Source organism: Crinia signifera, chromosome 5 (assembly GCF_055691185.1).
Source record: "Crinia signifera chromosome 5, ASM5569118v1, whole genome shotgun sequence".
Lineage (NCBI taxonomy): Eukaryota > Metazoa > Chordata > Amphibia > Anura > Myobatrachidae > Crinia > Crinia signifera.
In genome coordinates this window covers 17,422,181-17,440,420 of record NC_139221.1, presented here as the reverse complement: position 1 = coordinate 17,440,420, position 18,240 = coordinate 17,422,181, and the positions used below count along the sequence as shown (strand labels likewise).

The window sequence follows — 18,240 nt, the reverse complement described above, 5'->3', positions numbered from 1 at the left end:
TTCCCCTCCACCTGCAACTTAAAGCGGGATTATGTCCATGTTCGTAGTGGTGGCACTGACGGGTGTTCAGGAGAGCCGCCACTTCGCCAGTCCCCATTGTTGGGTAACACCAATGTCTTTTGGAGGACTGAGATTGCCATCACAATAAAGGTCTATGGGGCTGGTGGGTTTAAAGTGGTGACGCATGTTTGTGCCTGAGTTTAGGCTAACTCATGCTTAATAACTCCTAAACTATCCCTGGACCAATGTATCTAAACGTTAGGAAACAAGGATTTTTGAGACCACACCTACACACTCAGGGTTGGGACTATCCACTTTGCTTGCTCAAAGACCGCTCCATATTCCCAGTGGCATTTGGGAAGATGGCACATTTGGGAACCTATCACTGGGAAGTTGGCACCAACCTTAAGTATAGGTGTACTCTGAAGAGGAGGGTAAGATGCGAACACGGGCCACTGCCCCGTCCCTTCAGCACCAGTGGATATTACACAACACAGAGGATGCCCCCACACCACCCTCTGTTCTCCCACATCTCACCAGTGTGAGATGTGGATGTCGGCTGCCAGTCTCAGAGCCTGTTGTAGGTGCCATTGTGCCATTATTGTCTGCCAGAACTACTGGTGTTTTTGTCCAGATGTGTGAAGCAGCTATCTAAGATGCAATGGATTACAACATTATACCATCTGTGCTGATAAATGGTTGTGCGAGACGTTATTGAAAATGTAGCGTTTTGTTCTTGCACCCGAGGGCCACTCGCTGTTGTAGTTATTGACTTACACTGATTAATGAGATGCAGAACAATTAAACAGGCTGATGGGAATCTGTGTTCCTGGCCAGGTATTAACATAGTGCAATAAAACCTTCAATTGTAGTTTCAGATACTTGTTGTGGTAACGATGGGGAAGATGACGCCAATGTTTCTTGTCCTGGGGATGCTCATTCATGCAGCTGTTTCTCTATATTGCTCATAAGGCTTCTAGAACTGCGCAAAACTCTGAAATCCACAGACAGTATAGCACAGCTGCTGCATACTTACAGCATTACTCTCTTATGTATAGTCCATGTGCACTGGAAGAATATTTTCAGGAGCTGTATCCACTGATTGTTGATCCATCTGAACAATCATAGGTCTACGCTGTTTCTCAGTTTTGATTTTTGTAGTCAACAGAATTTCAGATTGATTCATTACTGTCTCTCCTAAAGCTATGGCGTAGACTTAACGATCGCATACCGGTGGAAATTGGCAGCTCACAAGTCTCTTTATACCGTCCGAAATCTCCTGTTCTGACCTTCGTTTGAATATGATTAGTGATGTGCAGTCCTTAAGATATTCATAAAGTGTTCCCAGGGCTGTCTCTACCATTAGGCAGCTATATAGGTGCTGCTATATGGGGTTCCACCAACTCTGCCGATCGCAAAATGAAGGATGCCTATGGAATCCTTGTAATCAATGCAGGTTGCAGCTGTAGATCTTCGAAGCAGGGGGTTAAAGTGGGAGGGAATGGGGTGGTGGTACTATTTCAACCTCGGCCTTGCAAAGTAATTCTAACGGGAAAGCATTATAGTTTATGGGGGGGGGGGGGTTTATGGGTGCCGAAAACCCTACTACTGGCTTTGCCTAATGGAGGCAGGGGAGGGGGCGGAATTAGGTGGCAGAGGGACCTCTCCCAGAGCCACTTTAAGCCCTGCTTCTAAGGCACCATTTCATTTCTTTTAAGGGCTGAAAAATGGGTGTTGGTGGCAGTGTGGTGTTGGGGGGGGCAGTAGGTTGAAGTTTTGTCTATGGTACTGAGAAGCCTTATACCAGCCATGGTAGTTTCTATCATAGTACCTGGACATATTGGAGAGAGAAAGAGATGCTTTTGGACACTGTACATGCTGCTTAATAAACATGTCTCCTATGTAATATCTTCGCTCATTGTACGCACCTTACTTTGTACATGCGTATTCTTTTTATGTATATTTGAAAACGTTAAAGGTTTTCGAGGTTTACACTTGGCTACAGTGTATAACATATCCCATGTACAGCATCAAGAAGAGCAGAGTCCTAACCATGGGTAAAAATAAATATTCCTGGCACATAATCCTTGGTAAAAGCAAAGAAGGAATCTACAAAGGATAAGGATGCATTTGCAGGATGGTATGATCTAGAGTCTAGGTTCATGGCATAGCTGGCCATCTGGTAAATGCCAGAAAGGAGGATGGCCGGATGGGTTGGTCTGACTATCTTGATGACCAATTTCATCTCCTGGTTGTCTGCTTGACTGGCATGCTTAGAGACCTAGTATGGTGTGCCTCCATGACTAGCAGAAGGCCCTCATGATGCGTGGCCATGCCCCATTTTCTCAGTGGTTGGAGGGAAGCTAGTTCCCATTTTAATATCCAGTCTATCCCTGTCTAGGTTGCTTGAAATCTCCAAACCCCTTTGAATGCTTCACATGATCTGCAGTTCCTTAGGTTCTTGTTATTAAAGGGGGAAGGTATCAAGAGAGAAAGTGGGAAAAGTTGCCAAGAGTAACCAATCAGTCTTAACTTTAATTTATCTGGTATTGTCTTCACAATGACAGTTTGAAGCAGATTGGTTGAATTGGTCTAGTTATCCACGTTAGCGCTTTCCAAGCCCTGATGTACTCTAGCATCCCCGATGTCTTTTTGGTCAGTCAAGTAGACACAAAACAGCTCTTGCACCTCCACCCAGCATGGACCAACAAGAGACAGACTTACCCCTTGTTATTCCAAAAGGAATCTCTCTCTCTGGAGGAACATGAAAGGAAGTCCATACCTGTTGGGTAACATCATAATATGGCATTACTATGGTATCTAAATATGGCATTACTCACCAAGTCCCGGGATATATAGCATTTTGGAGCTTGATACATATGGGGAAGCAGCCTAAATGATTGCTTTTTCATCTAACCCTATGGGTGGTGTTTAATTGTTATATTGCACCTGATCTCCCGAATAAAATGACGGGAGATTATGGGGAAATATTGAATTGATCTATTGATTGTGCATATCATGCTGATTACGGGCTGGTTTAGCCATGTACAGTATTCACACGTTTCAGTTCACCCCCAGGGCTGCTGTCGGGCGCCAGTGGGATGGCATGGCTAATGGGAGGGGGCATTGGGCAATTCCAGGGTGTAGCCATGCCACATTAAAAAAAAAATAGTAGGGGTGCAGATCGACAACCCTCCGGCGGGTGGGACACCAGCTCTGGGAGAGAGAAGACAGGCTGGTGCTGCAGCTGCTTTTCTCCCCAGCTCAGCAGACGGCACTGAGCAGCATGTGCTAGGCTGGGGAGAGAGGCTGTGTTGCAGCAGCAGCAGCCTGTCCTCTACTCCAACTGCATTGGGGGAGGGGGGCGCAGGACCCAGGCTCCTCCATCACACCCGGGTCGGGTAAAAAGTACCCACCCCTCCCTCTTTATGGCCCTGCTCACCACCACCTGGGATAGCTAGCTGATATGATGGCTAAAAACAATTAAATACTGCCCTATATATCTATTAACCTCTGTATATTTAACTATCTACTTTTCTGAGCAGATAATACAAATATTATATTGCCATATGCTACAGTAAAACAATGCAATGTCCCCTTAAACCTAGACCTATGTACTGTGTGTTCTAGATAGGCAGCATAAAACAAAAAACCTAGAATATTGCATCCACCAGTAGCTCATTGATATTACCGTAATTGATTCACAATAGTTATTAAATGGAGAATTGCAATGCACTACGGTAATAGCGTCCCGGTTCCTGCCTCTCTTCTATTGTCCTATTGACTTTGATCTCTGCAGCTTCTTAAATGAACTCAATCATGTCAGACCTTTATGTAAATTCAGAGCTCCAAATGTGTCCTTGGTATTGATAATTGAGCTTGCTGACCGCCAAGCCAGAGCCGGCATCCCAATATGCTTGCCTGTAATTAGGTGCTTCTCTAGTAATCCCTGCATCTGGATGGAAAAATAACCCTATCGAAATCTGGCTGCGCCCCAGAATGGATATTTTTTTTTTTTTTATACATTGTGAAACGCTTGATGAATCAATTGCCCACTGAATGCCAAGAAAGTGCTCCAGTCTCCGGGCCAAAAGTATGTCTGCACAAAAGTTTTTTTTTTTATTTGAAATATATCAGCGAACAATCACCTCCATTGTATTCTTCTGGCAATCGTCTCCGTTTCTGCAGCACAGACTGGTGTTAAATAAATTGGTAAAATTGGAATAAACCTTTTAAAATTGCTAGTTTATAATAAAGGTAATTTTCTGTGTAATAGTTTTCTCGATTTCCCCCGCCCCCCCCCCCCCCACCCACCCACACACTTTTTCTGGTTGGGGTGTGCTTCTATACAGGGCTGCCACTAGGATTTTTGGGTCCCGGGACTGATTTCTAGTCTGGCACAGCTGGTGAGCCAATCAGAGCTTGCGTACTGTTAGCCAATCAGAGCGGCTGCCGGCGGTACGCAAGCTCTGATTGGCTGCCGGTGTCTGGAGGTGATGAAGCCTCCGGGACGCTGCAGGGCTTCGTTCAGTGCACTGGGAGTGCAGGCAGCACAGTGGAGGCAGTGGTGGGGGGGGGTGCGGTGGGCAAAATGAGTTGGCCGGGCCCTGGGCAGCTGTACCCACAGCACCCCCCTATTTATTGGCAGGCCTGCTAATATATACCGTTTTCCGTGTAGCTCGCAGACTATGGGGGGTATTCAAGCTGCGTCGATATTTCCCGATAAAGGAAATATTGGCACTCGCCTATTCAACGTTGCCGTTAGCAACAGCTTTGAAGGGTGTTTTGTTGGAAGCGGCCACAGATTGTCGAATTCACTGAAGTTTTTTGACAATCCGCAGCAGTTTTCGCCGATCTGCTGACTTTCCGACACTCAACAGCCGGAACATTGAATAGCGACAGTCGTAAGAAACGAATCCCGGATTGAATAACCCCCTTATGGGGTACATTTACTAAGATGGGAGTTCTATTGAAGATGGGATGTTGCCCATAGCAACCAATCAGATTATATTATCTTCTAGATGGTGCCAAATAAATAAGAAGTAGAATCTGATTGGTTGCTATGGGCAACATCCCTTAGAACTCCCATCTTAGTAAATTTACCCCTAGAATATGTTTAGACGTCAAAAGGCCGACATTGACTCGGTTGGCATTGGAAAAAGGTAGACATGCAGTAGCTAGATCAGGCATGTCCAACGTTGGCCCTCCAGATGTTGTGAAACTACACATCCCAGCATGCTTTGCCACAGTTTTGCTATTAGAGAATGCTAAAACTATTGCAAAGCATGCTGGGATGTGTAGTTTCAAAACATCTGGAGGGCCAACGTTGGACATGCCTGAGCTAGATGATGACAAAAGGTCTACATGCACAAAGTCCACATTGAGAAAAGGTCGATATGGCAAAAGTCTTAACAAATGGGAAAAAAAAACATTGTGAAATACTCATGTCAACCTTTTCATGTGTCGACACAAGTAACATACCCCCCCAATTTGTTATGGGCTTTTTCATGATTGACCATCCATGCGAAACAGTGAAGTGTACCGAGCGCACCTGAAAAACTGATGGCAAATGTTTTCATGTGTCCTTTTCCATGTCAACCTTTTTTTGTAACTGTTGACCTAGTGCTTGCCGACCAGTTGCCACTTTTGTCAGTGCATGTTGACTTACATGTCAACCTTTTGTCAGTCGCTATGCTGCATGTCGACATTTTGGTGTTAACCTACCGACTGTCTATTGTACGTAGACATTGAGTGGTATTCAATGTCAGACGCAATTTCCAACTGGGGAAATAGCGTCCGTCGCCTGCTCAATGCTGCCGTTTCTGATGACATTGATGGCGGATTTCGAAAAAACAGATCTGACTTTAAAACACGCCGGACCTGTTTTGTCGGAAACTGTTTTGTCGTTTCTCAACAATCGCTGACATGCCCACTTTTCACCACTTGACAGGGGGAACGTCGAATCGCAGGTGAGCTGACCGAAAACGGCCTGGGATTCCGTCTGTCGGGACATTCCAACAGTTGGAATCCCACATTGCATACCCCCCCCCATTTATGTAAACTATTCACCACCCCTATATAATGTATTCAAAAGGAACAGAGATTATTGCAGTGCAGCCTGCACCATGGGGCACAGACCTTTACGGAATGAAGGTGAATTCCCCGCGCTATACACAGATTCCTCACTCAGAAATCCTATTTTGGTTTCCATCATAGACTTAAGTAAATGTCATTTGAGTCTCGGTTTAGTATTGGTGCTACAGTATACACGTCCATTTTCACTTGCTGGGTTTGTCCCGCAGTTAGTGGGCTTCATTATCTGTCCAGTCATGCTTAATAAATCTCCTCCGAGCCTTTCCTTGCCTTCTGCTGGAAAAGTAACAATTGGCCACGACATCCTTCATTAGATTTGTGAGGCGAGCTGGCCATTGTGGAGGAGGAGATGATGTCATGGATCTATAGGGGCGAAATGAATGGAGTGGGGATGTTTGGCAGCTTTGGAACTTGTTACGAAAAAAAAAAAATCTAAATGAAACTATTTCTCTTTTGGGAATCTGGTAAATCTCAAATCACTCACAAGATATAAACATGTGTACCCTTCAGGAAACGAGCGGGGAACACAACCGTACTTTAGGCTGAGCGCTATCGGAATGGGAAAATAATTACTCTGTGAAAGTAGAAATCTGTTATCCAGCCTATTAGGGACTTCTGTGTAGACTGGGCATTTGGGGTCACCTGTATCAAATGTCAAAAAGTGATACAGTGGAGAGTGATAAACAGCCAGCCAATCAGCTCCCAACTGCCATTTTACAGGCTGGGTTTGAAAAATAACAGGTAAAGGCTGGGTGTTTATCACTTTTTTTAAGCTGGACCTTCAAGAGATGCCTCATGATGCAGAGAGAGATAAAGTGCAGTAAGCTGACATGTTGCCTAGGATGCTGAAAACAGTTGTACTGGCCCTTCAAGCGTCACCCTTGTCTTCCTTTTGCCCTTAATGAGAAAGAAAACCATTCAACCAAGGGCCACATTATAACCCTATCATTTTGGCATGGTGGTGCACAATTAGTCAAGTGCTGATACATTCCAAGTGGTGTTGCTTTCGATCAGACGCAGAATACTACTATGAGAAACCTCTATACCGGTTGACCTGTTTTTCCATCTTCCTTTCAAAAGTCTTTGATATTGATGCACCTTTTTTAATGTCCTAAAACTAATATTTGTGGGATCAAAAATAAGGTAATATACATAGTTCAATTTTACTCCAACTTTTAACTACAATTTCCACTTCCTAATTTTACTAATCTGCACCTACATGGAGTTTTGTAGGACAGATCCATGCAGACGTTTGGGGGTCTGCTGGTTCTCTACTATTTATAGATTGTCACTTTAAAAGATGGCTGGAAGCGGGCAAGGGTAAAATAAGTGGGTGAGTGCCTCATGTTAAAACTGTGGCATGAAGCAGCTCTCCAATTAATGTAAACGAGTAGGTACTGTGAGTTTACAGTAGATGATAGTGCAGCTTTATATAATATTGTAGTGTTCATTCTAGCACCCGCCATATTTAAAAACCCATGCAGTTCCTCTTCCCTGCCTGGGGTGTCTCTGTCTGCTGTGGTGATTCTAGCACAGGTCTGGTTTGCATGTCAGTGCTGATATACAGACCACAAGACCACACTGTGCTAGAAGCACTACAGCAGACAGGGACACCCCAGGCAGTGAAGAGGAACTGCATGGGTTTTCAAATTTGGCGGGTGCTAGAATGAACACTAATATTGTATTGCATACTTGATTACATTATCTCCCAACTGTCCCTCTTTCAGCAGGACAGTCCCTTTTTTTGGGACGGTCCCACATCCTGCCTGGGGCCGGCAGTGTCCCACGGGGGGGGGGGGGGGGAGTTGGAAGTCCCCGCAGTCTGAAGGGAATAGACGCTGTTCCATGCGCACAGCGTCTGTCCAGCAATGCAGAGGGGTGAATAATGGGGGTGTGGCCTGAGGTGCAGCATCCCCAAAAGCCCATGCCCCCTTTCCATAGGCCACACCCCTTTTTCGGGGTGTCCTGGTTAGAGAGAGACAGCTGTTGGGAGGTATGATATGATAGTTGACAGAAATAACTCCCACATAATAATGTGGCTCTCGGCCTGATTCAGATCTGTTCAGGGCTGCGAATTCGCATCCCATCCGAACATCAATAAACCGCGCACGTGCGAGGTGTCCCCTAGCATACGGACCTTGCAAAGTTTGGTTTGCCATTCCACGGAGTGCCGTTCCGCGCAGTAGGAGTGAATGGAGCTGGCACAGCGACAGTGAATCACTGAGCTATGTAGTTGGAGGTTGGCTGGTAGAATTTGCGTAAAATGTAGACTAACCCGTTTATTTTATTTATTTAATAAGTTTCCTATATAGCGCACACAGATTCCGCAGCGCTTTAAATGCTTTACATGATGCGTCTAACTCTCACGTTATTGTATTACATATGCCGTTACCCAGGCATGTGAATGCCATTTGCAGCGCACTGATTGGCTGTTCAAACTGACGGAGAGACGCATCAGTGGAAACAGCTGTAGCTCTAACAATAAATCCGGGAAAGAGGTTGCTTGATTTGGCCTGAAAACTTGGCTAGTTGATCTCCCTAAATAATAGTTTGTAAGGTTATTCTTAAAGAAACTTCTGCTAATTTGGCTTTTTTTTTTAAAAATAATATTGATGCTCATGTTTGATGAATATTCTCTTTTTGTTTTTGCAGAGGCGTAGAGGCTCCGGCGTGTTCTGTGCAAATTGCCTGACCACCAAGACATCCCTTTGGCGAAAGAATGCAAACGGTGGATACGTCTGTAACGCCTGTGGCCTCTACCAGAAACTGCACTCGGTAAGCAAACAAAGCTTCCTTATTTTCACTGTTGGTCTGACAAAAACTAAGAACACATTTCCTAGCTCTTTAATTTGCCTTTACAGAGACCTAAAATGAGATTGACATTGGTTTCCTATTAGCTCCATGGTGTACCGTTTTTCACCTTTTTCCTAACGGTCATTGATCTTAGAGTCTGTGTCTAGGTTGACCTCGACGAAAGGTCAGCGTGGAAAGTTCAACAAATGAAAAGGATGACATGTGTTTTTTCAAGTTTTTTTTGTCGACACCTACCGTAAACCCGTGTACCTCTAACCACTTCGCTCGCCATGCTTTGAGACACTACTTTTCCCAAATGGATTCCACATAAGTGTCAAAGTATCTCATGTTGACCATTGCCATGTCGACATTTTGATTGTGTCAACCTTTTCTCAGTGTGGACCTAGTGCCTGCCAACCTTTTGTCAATGTCAACCTTGTGCACCTTGACCATTTTGCATTGACCGTACATTATGGACCTATAATCTGGATCCCTATTGACTAATTAAAAAAAAAAAAACGAAAACCTCTTTTTGTTCAAAAATACGTAGGGGCCACAAAAAATCTGTGACATAAGTATTTTTGTGGCACTTGTGGCAGCTTTTAGATGCACTTATATGCCTGAGGCATGTGAACCTCCAATCAGTGCAATGGGTCTGCACACATTGCTTTCTTCAATACCGCTGTGCTTGGCTCAGTTTACCATTCTCAGTTGAAGTCCACGTGGTTGGTAATGTTTAGAAGAATGTACAAAAAATTACAAAAATAATCACCCTAAAAAAGCATGTTGACCTTTCTTGCACTGACCATAGTCATGTCAACCTTAAGCTTGTTTTTGACCTTTTATCCATGTTGACCTAGAGTATTGGCTGTCAAACTAGACATTATCTGTCAGATACAGTATCTGGATACCCCAGAAAGTAGTGATCCTATGTGTGTACTTCTGGGGTCATACCGCTTAACTAACGGTAGGATGGTTTACTTGCTGACCTGTTGCAGTAGCACCAACACCACAACTATTGAGTGGTCCACTGCAATCTGCGGAAATGAAGGACTAAAACTATCCTGTCTATTCAAGCGGTTGACCATTGGTGTCCAATTACTGTAGATCGTAGATATGTACACCGCTTGGATAATGTAACTACTGATCAGCCACACTGACCATGTTAATATTTGTCTGTAGTCATCCTAACTGCCCCATTAACGATGGAAACTTGCCCAATGTTGGGTTACGTTTGAAACTTTGTTCAGTTATTCTAGAATTCAAGATCTTTTTGGACCTTTTGTGGGTGAACAATAATAGAATTTTCAATCCAATTTCATGGATTTAATGTTATGTGAATTAATGTAACTTTATCAACAAATCAATTGCACATTACAAAAACGTACAGCAGACTAAGGGGTTTATTTAGTAAGATGGGATGTTGCCCGTAGAAACTGAAAAATAATCTACTTATTTATTTAGTACCGTCTAGAAAATAATAATTAGATTTGGTTGCCTATGGTAACAGCCAATCTTCAATAAAACTCCCATCTCAATAAATAAGCCCTTAGGTGTTTTTCTGCAATGTTAACTGTTGTCTTGCTGTTTCTTTGTACAGTATAATAATACATATTGTAACCTTCTATATACCTCTGGAACATATTCCTGAAATCCACCCGAGATACTTTCCCGCAACAGATTGCATTGTGAACTTCACCGGCAGTATTCATTTGACTTTCGGAGGGGAGCAAATTCTCTAAATATAGTTTTAAACCAGCTATTGTTGTGCTTCCTCCTTGCTGTGCTGCCCATTTATCCTAAGACGTATTGGAACACAGCATGGCATTTCATTTCTAAACCGTATTACTCCGGATGTTGCCTATTCCTTGCCATCAGATTTTGTGTCAGTCATCTCATTTATCAGAGCGAAGGGACAAGTAAAATGAAACCTTGCCGATCACGTGAATTTCCTTTATCGTTCTGGAAAGATACTAGCACAGTAAGGAGCGAAGAAAACTGGCACGTAAAATAATAATTACTTACATTTAATTAGTATTATAGTTATTAAAGTATTATAGTTATTAAACCTAAACAACGCACTCTAACACACTCATTTTTTAACGAGTTATAAAACTCATTGCGTATGATATATGTTGCGGCAGCCAATCAGCTCCTGTCATGCATTCAGTTCCTCGCTGTCGCTGTTGCGGGGAGAGATTTACACAAATGACATGTTGATATTTATTTTACCAACTGACTGTGTTATTACATTAATAATAATCTTGTCCGGTGTAGAGTTCATTGCTTGAATCTTGTAGAAACAAATTGAATGCCAATCGCCCAGTCTGTTTAATAGGCTGTCTATCTGGGTTTGCAGGGGCTTCACCGCCTGCTATTTCTTTACAGTAGAAATATTGGCACTGATTCTAATTGACTCTGTACCATTTCCCCTCGCAACCATGCGGCCACATACGAGGGCATGCACATCCCCTTTCATGTGCCCACAGCCGGAATGATCATTCAATGGTCAGCGCAAATATAAGTCAGTGGAGCCTGACTTATATTTGCAGGTGGCTGACGTCTTGTGACATCAGCCGCCCGTCCCCGGCACACCTCATCCCACCTGCAATCCCATGGGAACGTGCAGCATTTTCCTGGGGACGCCCATGAAACGCCGGGCGTTCCCATGGGCAACACCTGACTCTGCCGCCCCATGCCCTGGCAGTCATGCATCCCTCTGTGCGAATGGCTCGACAACTGTGCAAGTTGCCAGGTTCTTTCGCCCAGGGACCCTGCAAATAGGCATAGATCAATATGCGCATGCACACTAAAAAACATCGGAATGACCCCCAAAGGAATATAGAATTTGGTGTCAGATAAGAACCATTTGGCCCATCTAGTCTTACCCATTTTTTTAACCATATGGTTACCTCAATCCCTATTTGATCCTTATTGCTTTGTAGGATATCCTTAGGTCTATCCCGAGCATGTTTAATTTGCTCTACTGTCTTTGCCTCTACCACCTCTGATGGGAGGATATTCGGTACTTATGTAGTATCTGGGCGTCCGATTTAGAAATCGGATCAGATTGCATCGCATTGCATTGCATGCGACCAAATCGTATGCCATGCGATGGTCAAGATTTTTCCATAGGATTCAATGTTAAAATGGTCCATTTAAACATAGAATTCAATGGGAAAAAGGGGTCCTTTTCCTTTCCCCACTATCCAAGTGGGCATGGAGTTGGATATAAACCCGTGGCGAGCGTCTACCTGCCTTTAAATCACCTGAAATAGTGACACCTAGATCCCTTTCCTCATCAGTAGTTTCCAATAAAGTGCCATTCTACTTAGAATATATTTAAAAGTTCAAGAAATGTTCTCCCCATCCACCCACACACCAGATAATCACCCCCTTTTTTTCTCTGTCCTCCATTTTTAACTTCTTCCCCCATTTATTTATCTGTCTTTCTCACACTGGGGTGAAACCTAAGTAATGCCTACATCTGTGTTCTGGAGTATGTCGGCCATTTTCATGTATGTATGTACGTCATACTTGCCTACTTTTGAAAATGAGTTTCAGGGAGATTATAGTTGGTAGTAGAAGTTTGCACTGTGCCCCATTAAGGGGGCATGCCATGCTCCACCCAAAGGGGCGTGTCTACTTCCATATATGGAGAGATTGTGAAAAAAATTGTGAACGTGGCACCTAGAATCTTTTAAATTTAATTATATCCAAATGTAGATAAGCTCCAAAGCAGAAAATAAGATCTGCTATACTTGCTAAAGTGCTGGGAAATGGTGCTGATGATTCACTGTAAATGTATCTATCTTTCATTCCTTTTTCCCCCCTAAAATGTAACAGTGTAATGTGGGCTAGGTGAAATGAGGGAGATTGCTAGACCAATGAGGGAGAGAGGGAGATTGCTGCTATTTCAGGGAGACTCCTGCAGAATGCAGAAGGGTAGGTAACTATGATGTACGTATGTGTGTGTGTGTGTGTGTGTGTGTGTGTGTGTGTGTGTATATATATATATATATATATATATATATATATGTGTGTATGTGTGTGTGTATATATATATATATATATATATATATATATATATATATATATATATATATATATATATATATATATGTATACAGTATGTATGTGTTTTTTATTTTTTTTTAAACTTCTATTCTTTATAACACCACTAGCTAATACATCTGGTTTCCACCTGACTGCATGATAGATTTTAACATTTTATTTTCTGATCCTATACACCAAGCTGAAATATTATGAACGTAGGCGCACTATAAAAATAAATTGATGGTTCTTCTACAAAGTTCTACAAACTTTGTGGTGGTTTTTCTACAAAGTTGTGCGACACTTCTAATAAGTCACCCAGTTGCTACATGGGTCCCTGTCTCCAAAATGAATGACGAATGCTGTATGCCCTTAAAATTTTAAATCTCCTGTCTGATATGAAACCTGCATATTTTGTTTCTTTTATATCTAGAGTGTTGGTTTAGGTACTTGTTTCCTAGCACGGCCACAACGATCATGATCGCGGGCATCTGGGGTAAAATCGGGGCCATCGCGGGCATCGCATGCACTAAAAAATGGGCTGCGATGGGCCAGACGCGATGCCCGCGATTTCCCCATAGAGAACAATGTTAAATGCCTCAATTTACCCGCGATGACCACGATTTCCCATAGGAAACAATGTGAAATGGCTCAATTTACCAAAATTATCATAGGAACAATGGTAAATGGGCCAAAAACACCCCTGAACATTGAAATGTCCCCCCAAAAGTAGTTTACGCCACCACGCGATCAACGTGAACCCGAAGCGTGGCGAGCGCATCGGTACGCATCCTCTGACCTTTTCATACCCCCACTATCCACTAGGGCGTGGAGTTGAGAATAGAATAGTGTGGCGAGCGCAGCGAGCGGACGCGGATACCTGTGAAGCCCGCAAGCCACGCTTCGGGCTCGGTGGCTCGCTGCGCTCGCCACACTATTCTATTCTCAACTCCACGCCCTAGTGGATAGTGGGGGTATGAAAAGGTCAGAGGACGCGTACCGCCGCCGCTCGCCACGCTTCGGGTTCACGTTCATCGCGGGGTGGCGTGAAATACTTTTGGGGGGACATGTCAATGTTCAGGGGTGTTTTTTGGGCTTTCTGGCCCATTTACCATTGTTCCCTATGATGATTTGGGCAAATTTACCCATTTAACATTGTTTCCTATGGGGAAATCGCGGCCATCGCGTGTGGACCATTTAAGCATTTTTAGCCGCACACAACGCGACCGACCCGATTTTCACTGTTTTCAATGCATTTCAATGAAAAAATAGGGGGCATCGCGTCGGTCGCATCGCAGGCCACTAAAATGACCTCCGATGGCCGCGATTTGTGGCCGTGCTAGGAAACAAGTACCTTGGTTTATTATAGTCGGTTAATTCAATGATTATACTCTTTAAGCAGTGGGCTTAAAGATCCAGTGTTTTTTTTTTATGTTTCTACTTTCTAAGTATTTATCATGTTGTGCTGTCACTACTGGCAGTTTATGTACTATGTTTTTTATAGTAGACATTTTATGGTATATTTGATTTGTATTTTATGTTTCTTTTTTTTTATACAGACTCCCAGACCTTTAAATATCATTAAGCAGAACAATGGAGAGCAGATCATTAGGAGACGGACAAGGAAACGCCTTAACCCAGAAGCTTTGCAGACAGAACAATTAAGTAAGCATCAGAGAGGCAATAGCGACGAACAAACTAATGGAAGTCCTTTGGACCGGAGGTCGGATGATCATTCAGTAGAGGGACACCCGAGAGAAGGTCAGCAAATTGTTATGAATAAATATGATTCCCAACCTTCATTGACTAAAAGCCATGCTGCTCAGCAGACCATAATAGTCAGCCAAACTATGGATATCCACAAAAGGATGCAACCTTTGCACATACAGATTAAAAGCCCTCAGGAAAGCAGTGGAGATCCAGGAAACAGTTCATCTATTTCCGACGGCAAAGGAAGCTCAGAAAGAGGTAGCCCAATAGAAAAGTATATGAGACCTATAAAACACCCAAACTATTCTCCTCCAGGAAGTCCTATAGAAAAGTATCAATACCCACTCTTCGGACTTCCGTTCGTTCACAATGACTTCCAAAGTGAAGCTGACTGGCTGAGATTTTGGAGTAAATATAAGCTCTCCGTTCCTGGGAATCCGCACTACTTGAGTCACGTGCCTGGCCTACCAAACCCTTGCCCAAACTATGTGCCTTATCCTACCTTTAATCTGCCTGCTCAATATTCCACTGTTGGATCAGATAATGACATTCCTCTAGACTTGGCAATGAAGCATTCCAGACCTGGGTCAGCATCCAGCGGGGCCTCAAAAGAAAAGACAAGGTCACCTTTGAGTTCAAAGAATGATGGTCCGTTAAATGTAGTGAAAACTGAGAAAGTGGAGAAAAGTACACAAGACGAACTCTCAACAAAATGTGTGCACTGTGGCATAGTGTTTCTGGATGAAGTTATGTACGCTCTACATATGAGCTGCCACGGGGAAAGCGGACCTTTTCAGTGTAGTATATGCCAACATCTTTGCACGGACAAGTATGATTTCACGACTCATATTCAGAGAGGCCTACATAGGAACGTTGCACAAGCTGAAAAAAACGGAAAAACTAAAGAATAAAAGTTAGCACTTAGCACAATAAATTAGAATTTGGGTTTTCTGAATAGAAATTCAGTAGCTTGTAATCTATGGCAATGTTTGCAATACACGTGAGATTCTGATTTTCAGTTTCCGTTTTTAACAAACACATGAACTGTCAACAGATCATTATGGTCAGTCTAACATGTACATGCTACATGTAATTACCTACAATTTTCTGTCTTGAACCTATCAAAATATAATGAATATTTCAGTAATCAAACATGGCGTTTGGTCTTTTACCCAATGTTGTGAGTCAATATTTAAAGTAATGGCCCCAAAAATGTTTTGCTATGTTACCAAAGACCACCACAATGCCTGTGTTCTTATTGGTTCAATGGCTTAATATGGATTTGAATGTTTTGGAATTTTTTAGTTTTGTTACGGCACTTAATGTATCCCTGGCCATGTAAACAGAATATATATATATATATATATATATATATATATATATATTTTTTTTTTTTTATGTCCTTGACCAGTTCCAAAAAGAGTGCATGTTGGATCATCTGTTAGTGCAGCTCTGTTCTTCATGTAGAATTACATTTATTGAACAACAGGTATTGTGTACATATCATACACAGAGCACCAGCGCACTGAAATCTTCACATGAGAGGTCCCGCTCCCACCACTTACTGCACCCCCGAGCATGAAGTTCTCTCCAGGACAGCTGGAGTGACTGATCCTCCCTTATTTGCATTAGTATGGATAAGGAAATGAGGATTGTATGAGGAACTGTTCAGGATATCACTATAAGTTGTGGAATTGATTATATGTGCTATAAAGGTGGTATGAGAACCACACCAAATGGTACACCTACACCTGTTTGGGTGTTTATTCTGTGACCGGTTTAGATCACCCTTGATCTAAAATAATATTACACTAGGAGGCTCCATTTCTCACCTTTTTTCCAGATTCTCTTGAGGGGTCACCGCCAGACGGAACCTCGTTGGAGATAAGGCAGCCACCCTAAAGAGGAAGGGGTCCATGTGGAGTTGATACATTGATAATTTGATTCCCAAAAGGATTAGCGCTCATACTATCATATCATCATATGTCCATATTATTCACATTCCTGATAATGCCTAAAAAAATTGCTTCAAATATAATATATATTAGATGGTCTCTATTTTTTGCGGAAGAGACTCATTATTTGGAAAAAGACCTCCGGCACTACTATGTGGTGCGATTAGAAGAGCTGTTCAAAACAAGAGGCTAGGTGTATGTAGATACATCTATATATGATCAATTACAACTTATATTTTCCTATACCGTAAAACAGGCCTAAGTTTATCTGCTAATACACATATTACCATTGTGCCTCAACATTTCTTGATAAATGGATTCGGTTGAAACAGACAACTCACTTAAACTATGGGTTGCCAACTCAATTCCTTGAAAGCCCTCAACAGTTTGTTTTCCAGACCACCAATTGGTGCACTGGAGCACTCATTACGCACTGTCACATTTTAAGAGATCCACAGGATTCTGTGAGGAGATCTGGAAACTTTTGGTAGCTCTTGAGTATTTGAGTTGGCCTTAAACAATACCAATGCCTTTACTACTCATCCACACCATCATTTACAAGAGCCAGACCCCAATCTAATAGCATATGTCAGTTTTAACCTAAAAAAATCCCTGTCTTTCTGTAAAAATACCCCCAAAAACACAGGACCGTTTATTGCAGAAATTGATTACACGTCTTAAGGCCCTAAGATACATATTGGTTTTGTAAGCCGTACCTCCCTCGTTTGTTAAACAAAACAAGAAATAATATAGGATTAGGCAACCTATCAAAGACTCAGTTGCCTAATGGATGATCCAGTAATGTTTAAATAGCAAGGACAATGCAACACTGCTGATGTTTTGCATGGTTTGAAGCCAGACATATGACCCTATAAGATAGGTGGACAATTATAAGTCTACTTCAGGATTGGCTGCGATGTCAAACTTTGGATATCCCTGTTTAGAGGATTATATAAAATAGGAACACTCCTTAGCGTAAATGCTCAGGGAATAGAACTAATAAATTTCAAAAATGAAGGTGTTGATTTGTCAGCCAGTAATGTTTTCTTTAATGGGTACTGTACTATTTAGCACTTCCATCTAGTCAACACATATGCATAGGTGTTACAAGCTACTGGATGCGCTGTCAGATTGTCCTATTTTTTTTTTTTTTTGTCATTAACAAAGTTGGGAAAACAAAAAGTCTTATTTTTCTAGTAATTATTAATGTATTACATTTCAAATAATGGTGCCTGACATATAAAAATAATTATTTTTTATTATGTACATATGCAACAAAAGGTATTCCATCATGCATTAGAGCTGTTTTGGCTCGGCCTCGCTGTTTACATTTGCAGATGTAGCAAATAAGGTAATGAAGCAACTTCTCTTCTATTGCAGTAGGTAACCTTTATTTGTGCTTTAAATTTATAATCTCTTACATGAAACAAATGTATTTGTTGAGTGAGACGGGGAAAAAAAACAAAAGAAGGAAATTTTAACTATTTTTATTCCTATCTAGGATAAAAGGGTAGCACTATTCATTCCAAGTAGATTTTGTATTCTTAAAAATGTTAAGTCACATTGGTATGCTTCAGAATGATACACATATATCCACTTTATCGCTTTGTCTGTTTCATACGAAACATTTCCCAAA

At 42.3% G+C, this 18,240-nt stretch overlaps 1 protein-coding gene across 3 annotated transcripts in view; it reads left to right on the top strand.

Annotated features, from left to right (window-relative positions):
- Positions 1-17,246, top strand: part of TRPS1 (transcriptional repressor GATA binding 1) — a 210,470-nt gene extending 193,224 nt beyond the window's left edge. For all 3 annotated transcript variants that reach the window (XM_083186718.1, XM_083186717.1, XM_083186719.1), the window contains 2 exons: positions 8,746-8,868; positions 14,499-17,246. In XM_083186718.1, the coding sequence (XP_083042844.1) occupies positions 8,746-8,868; positions 14,499-15,560 (1,185 nt within the window). In that variant the 3' untranslated portion in view covers positions 15,561-17,246. The remainder of the gene's footprint in view (positions 1-8,745; positions 8,869-14,498) is intronic.
- The last annotated feature ends 994 nt before the right edge of the window (positions 17,247-18,240 follow it).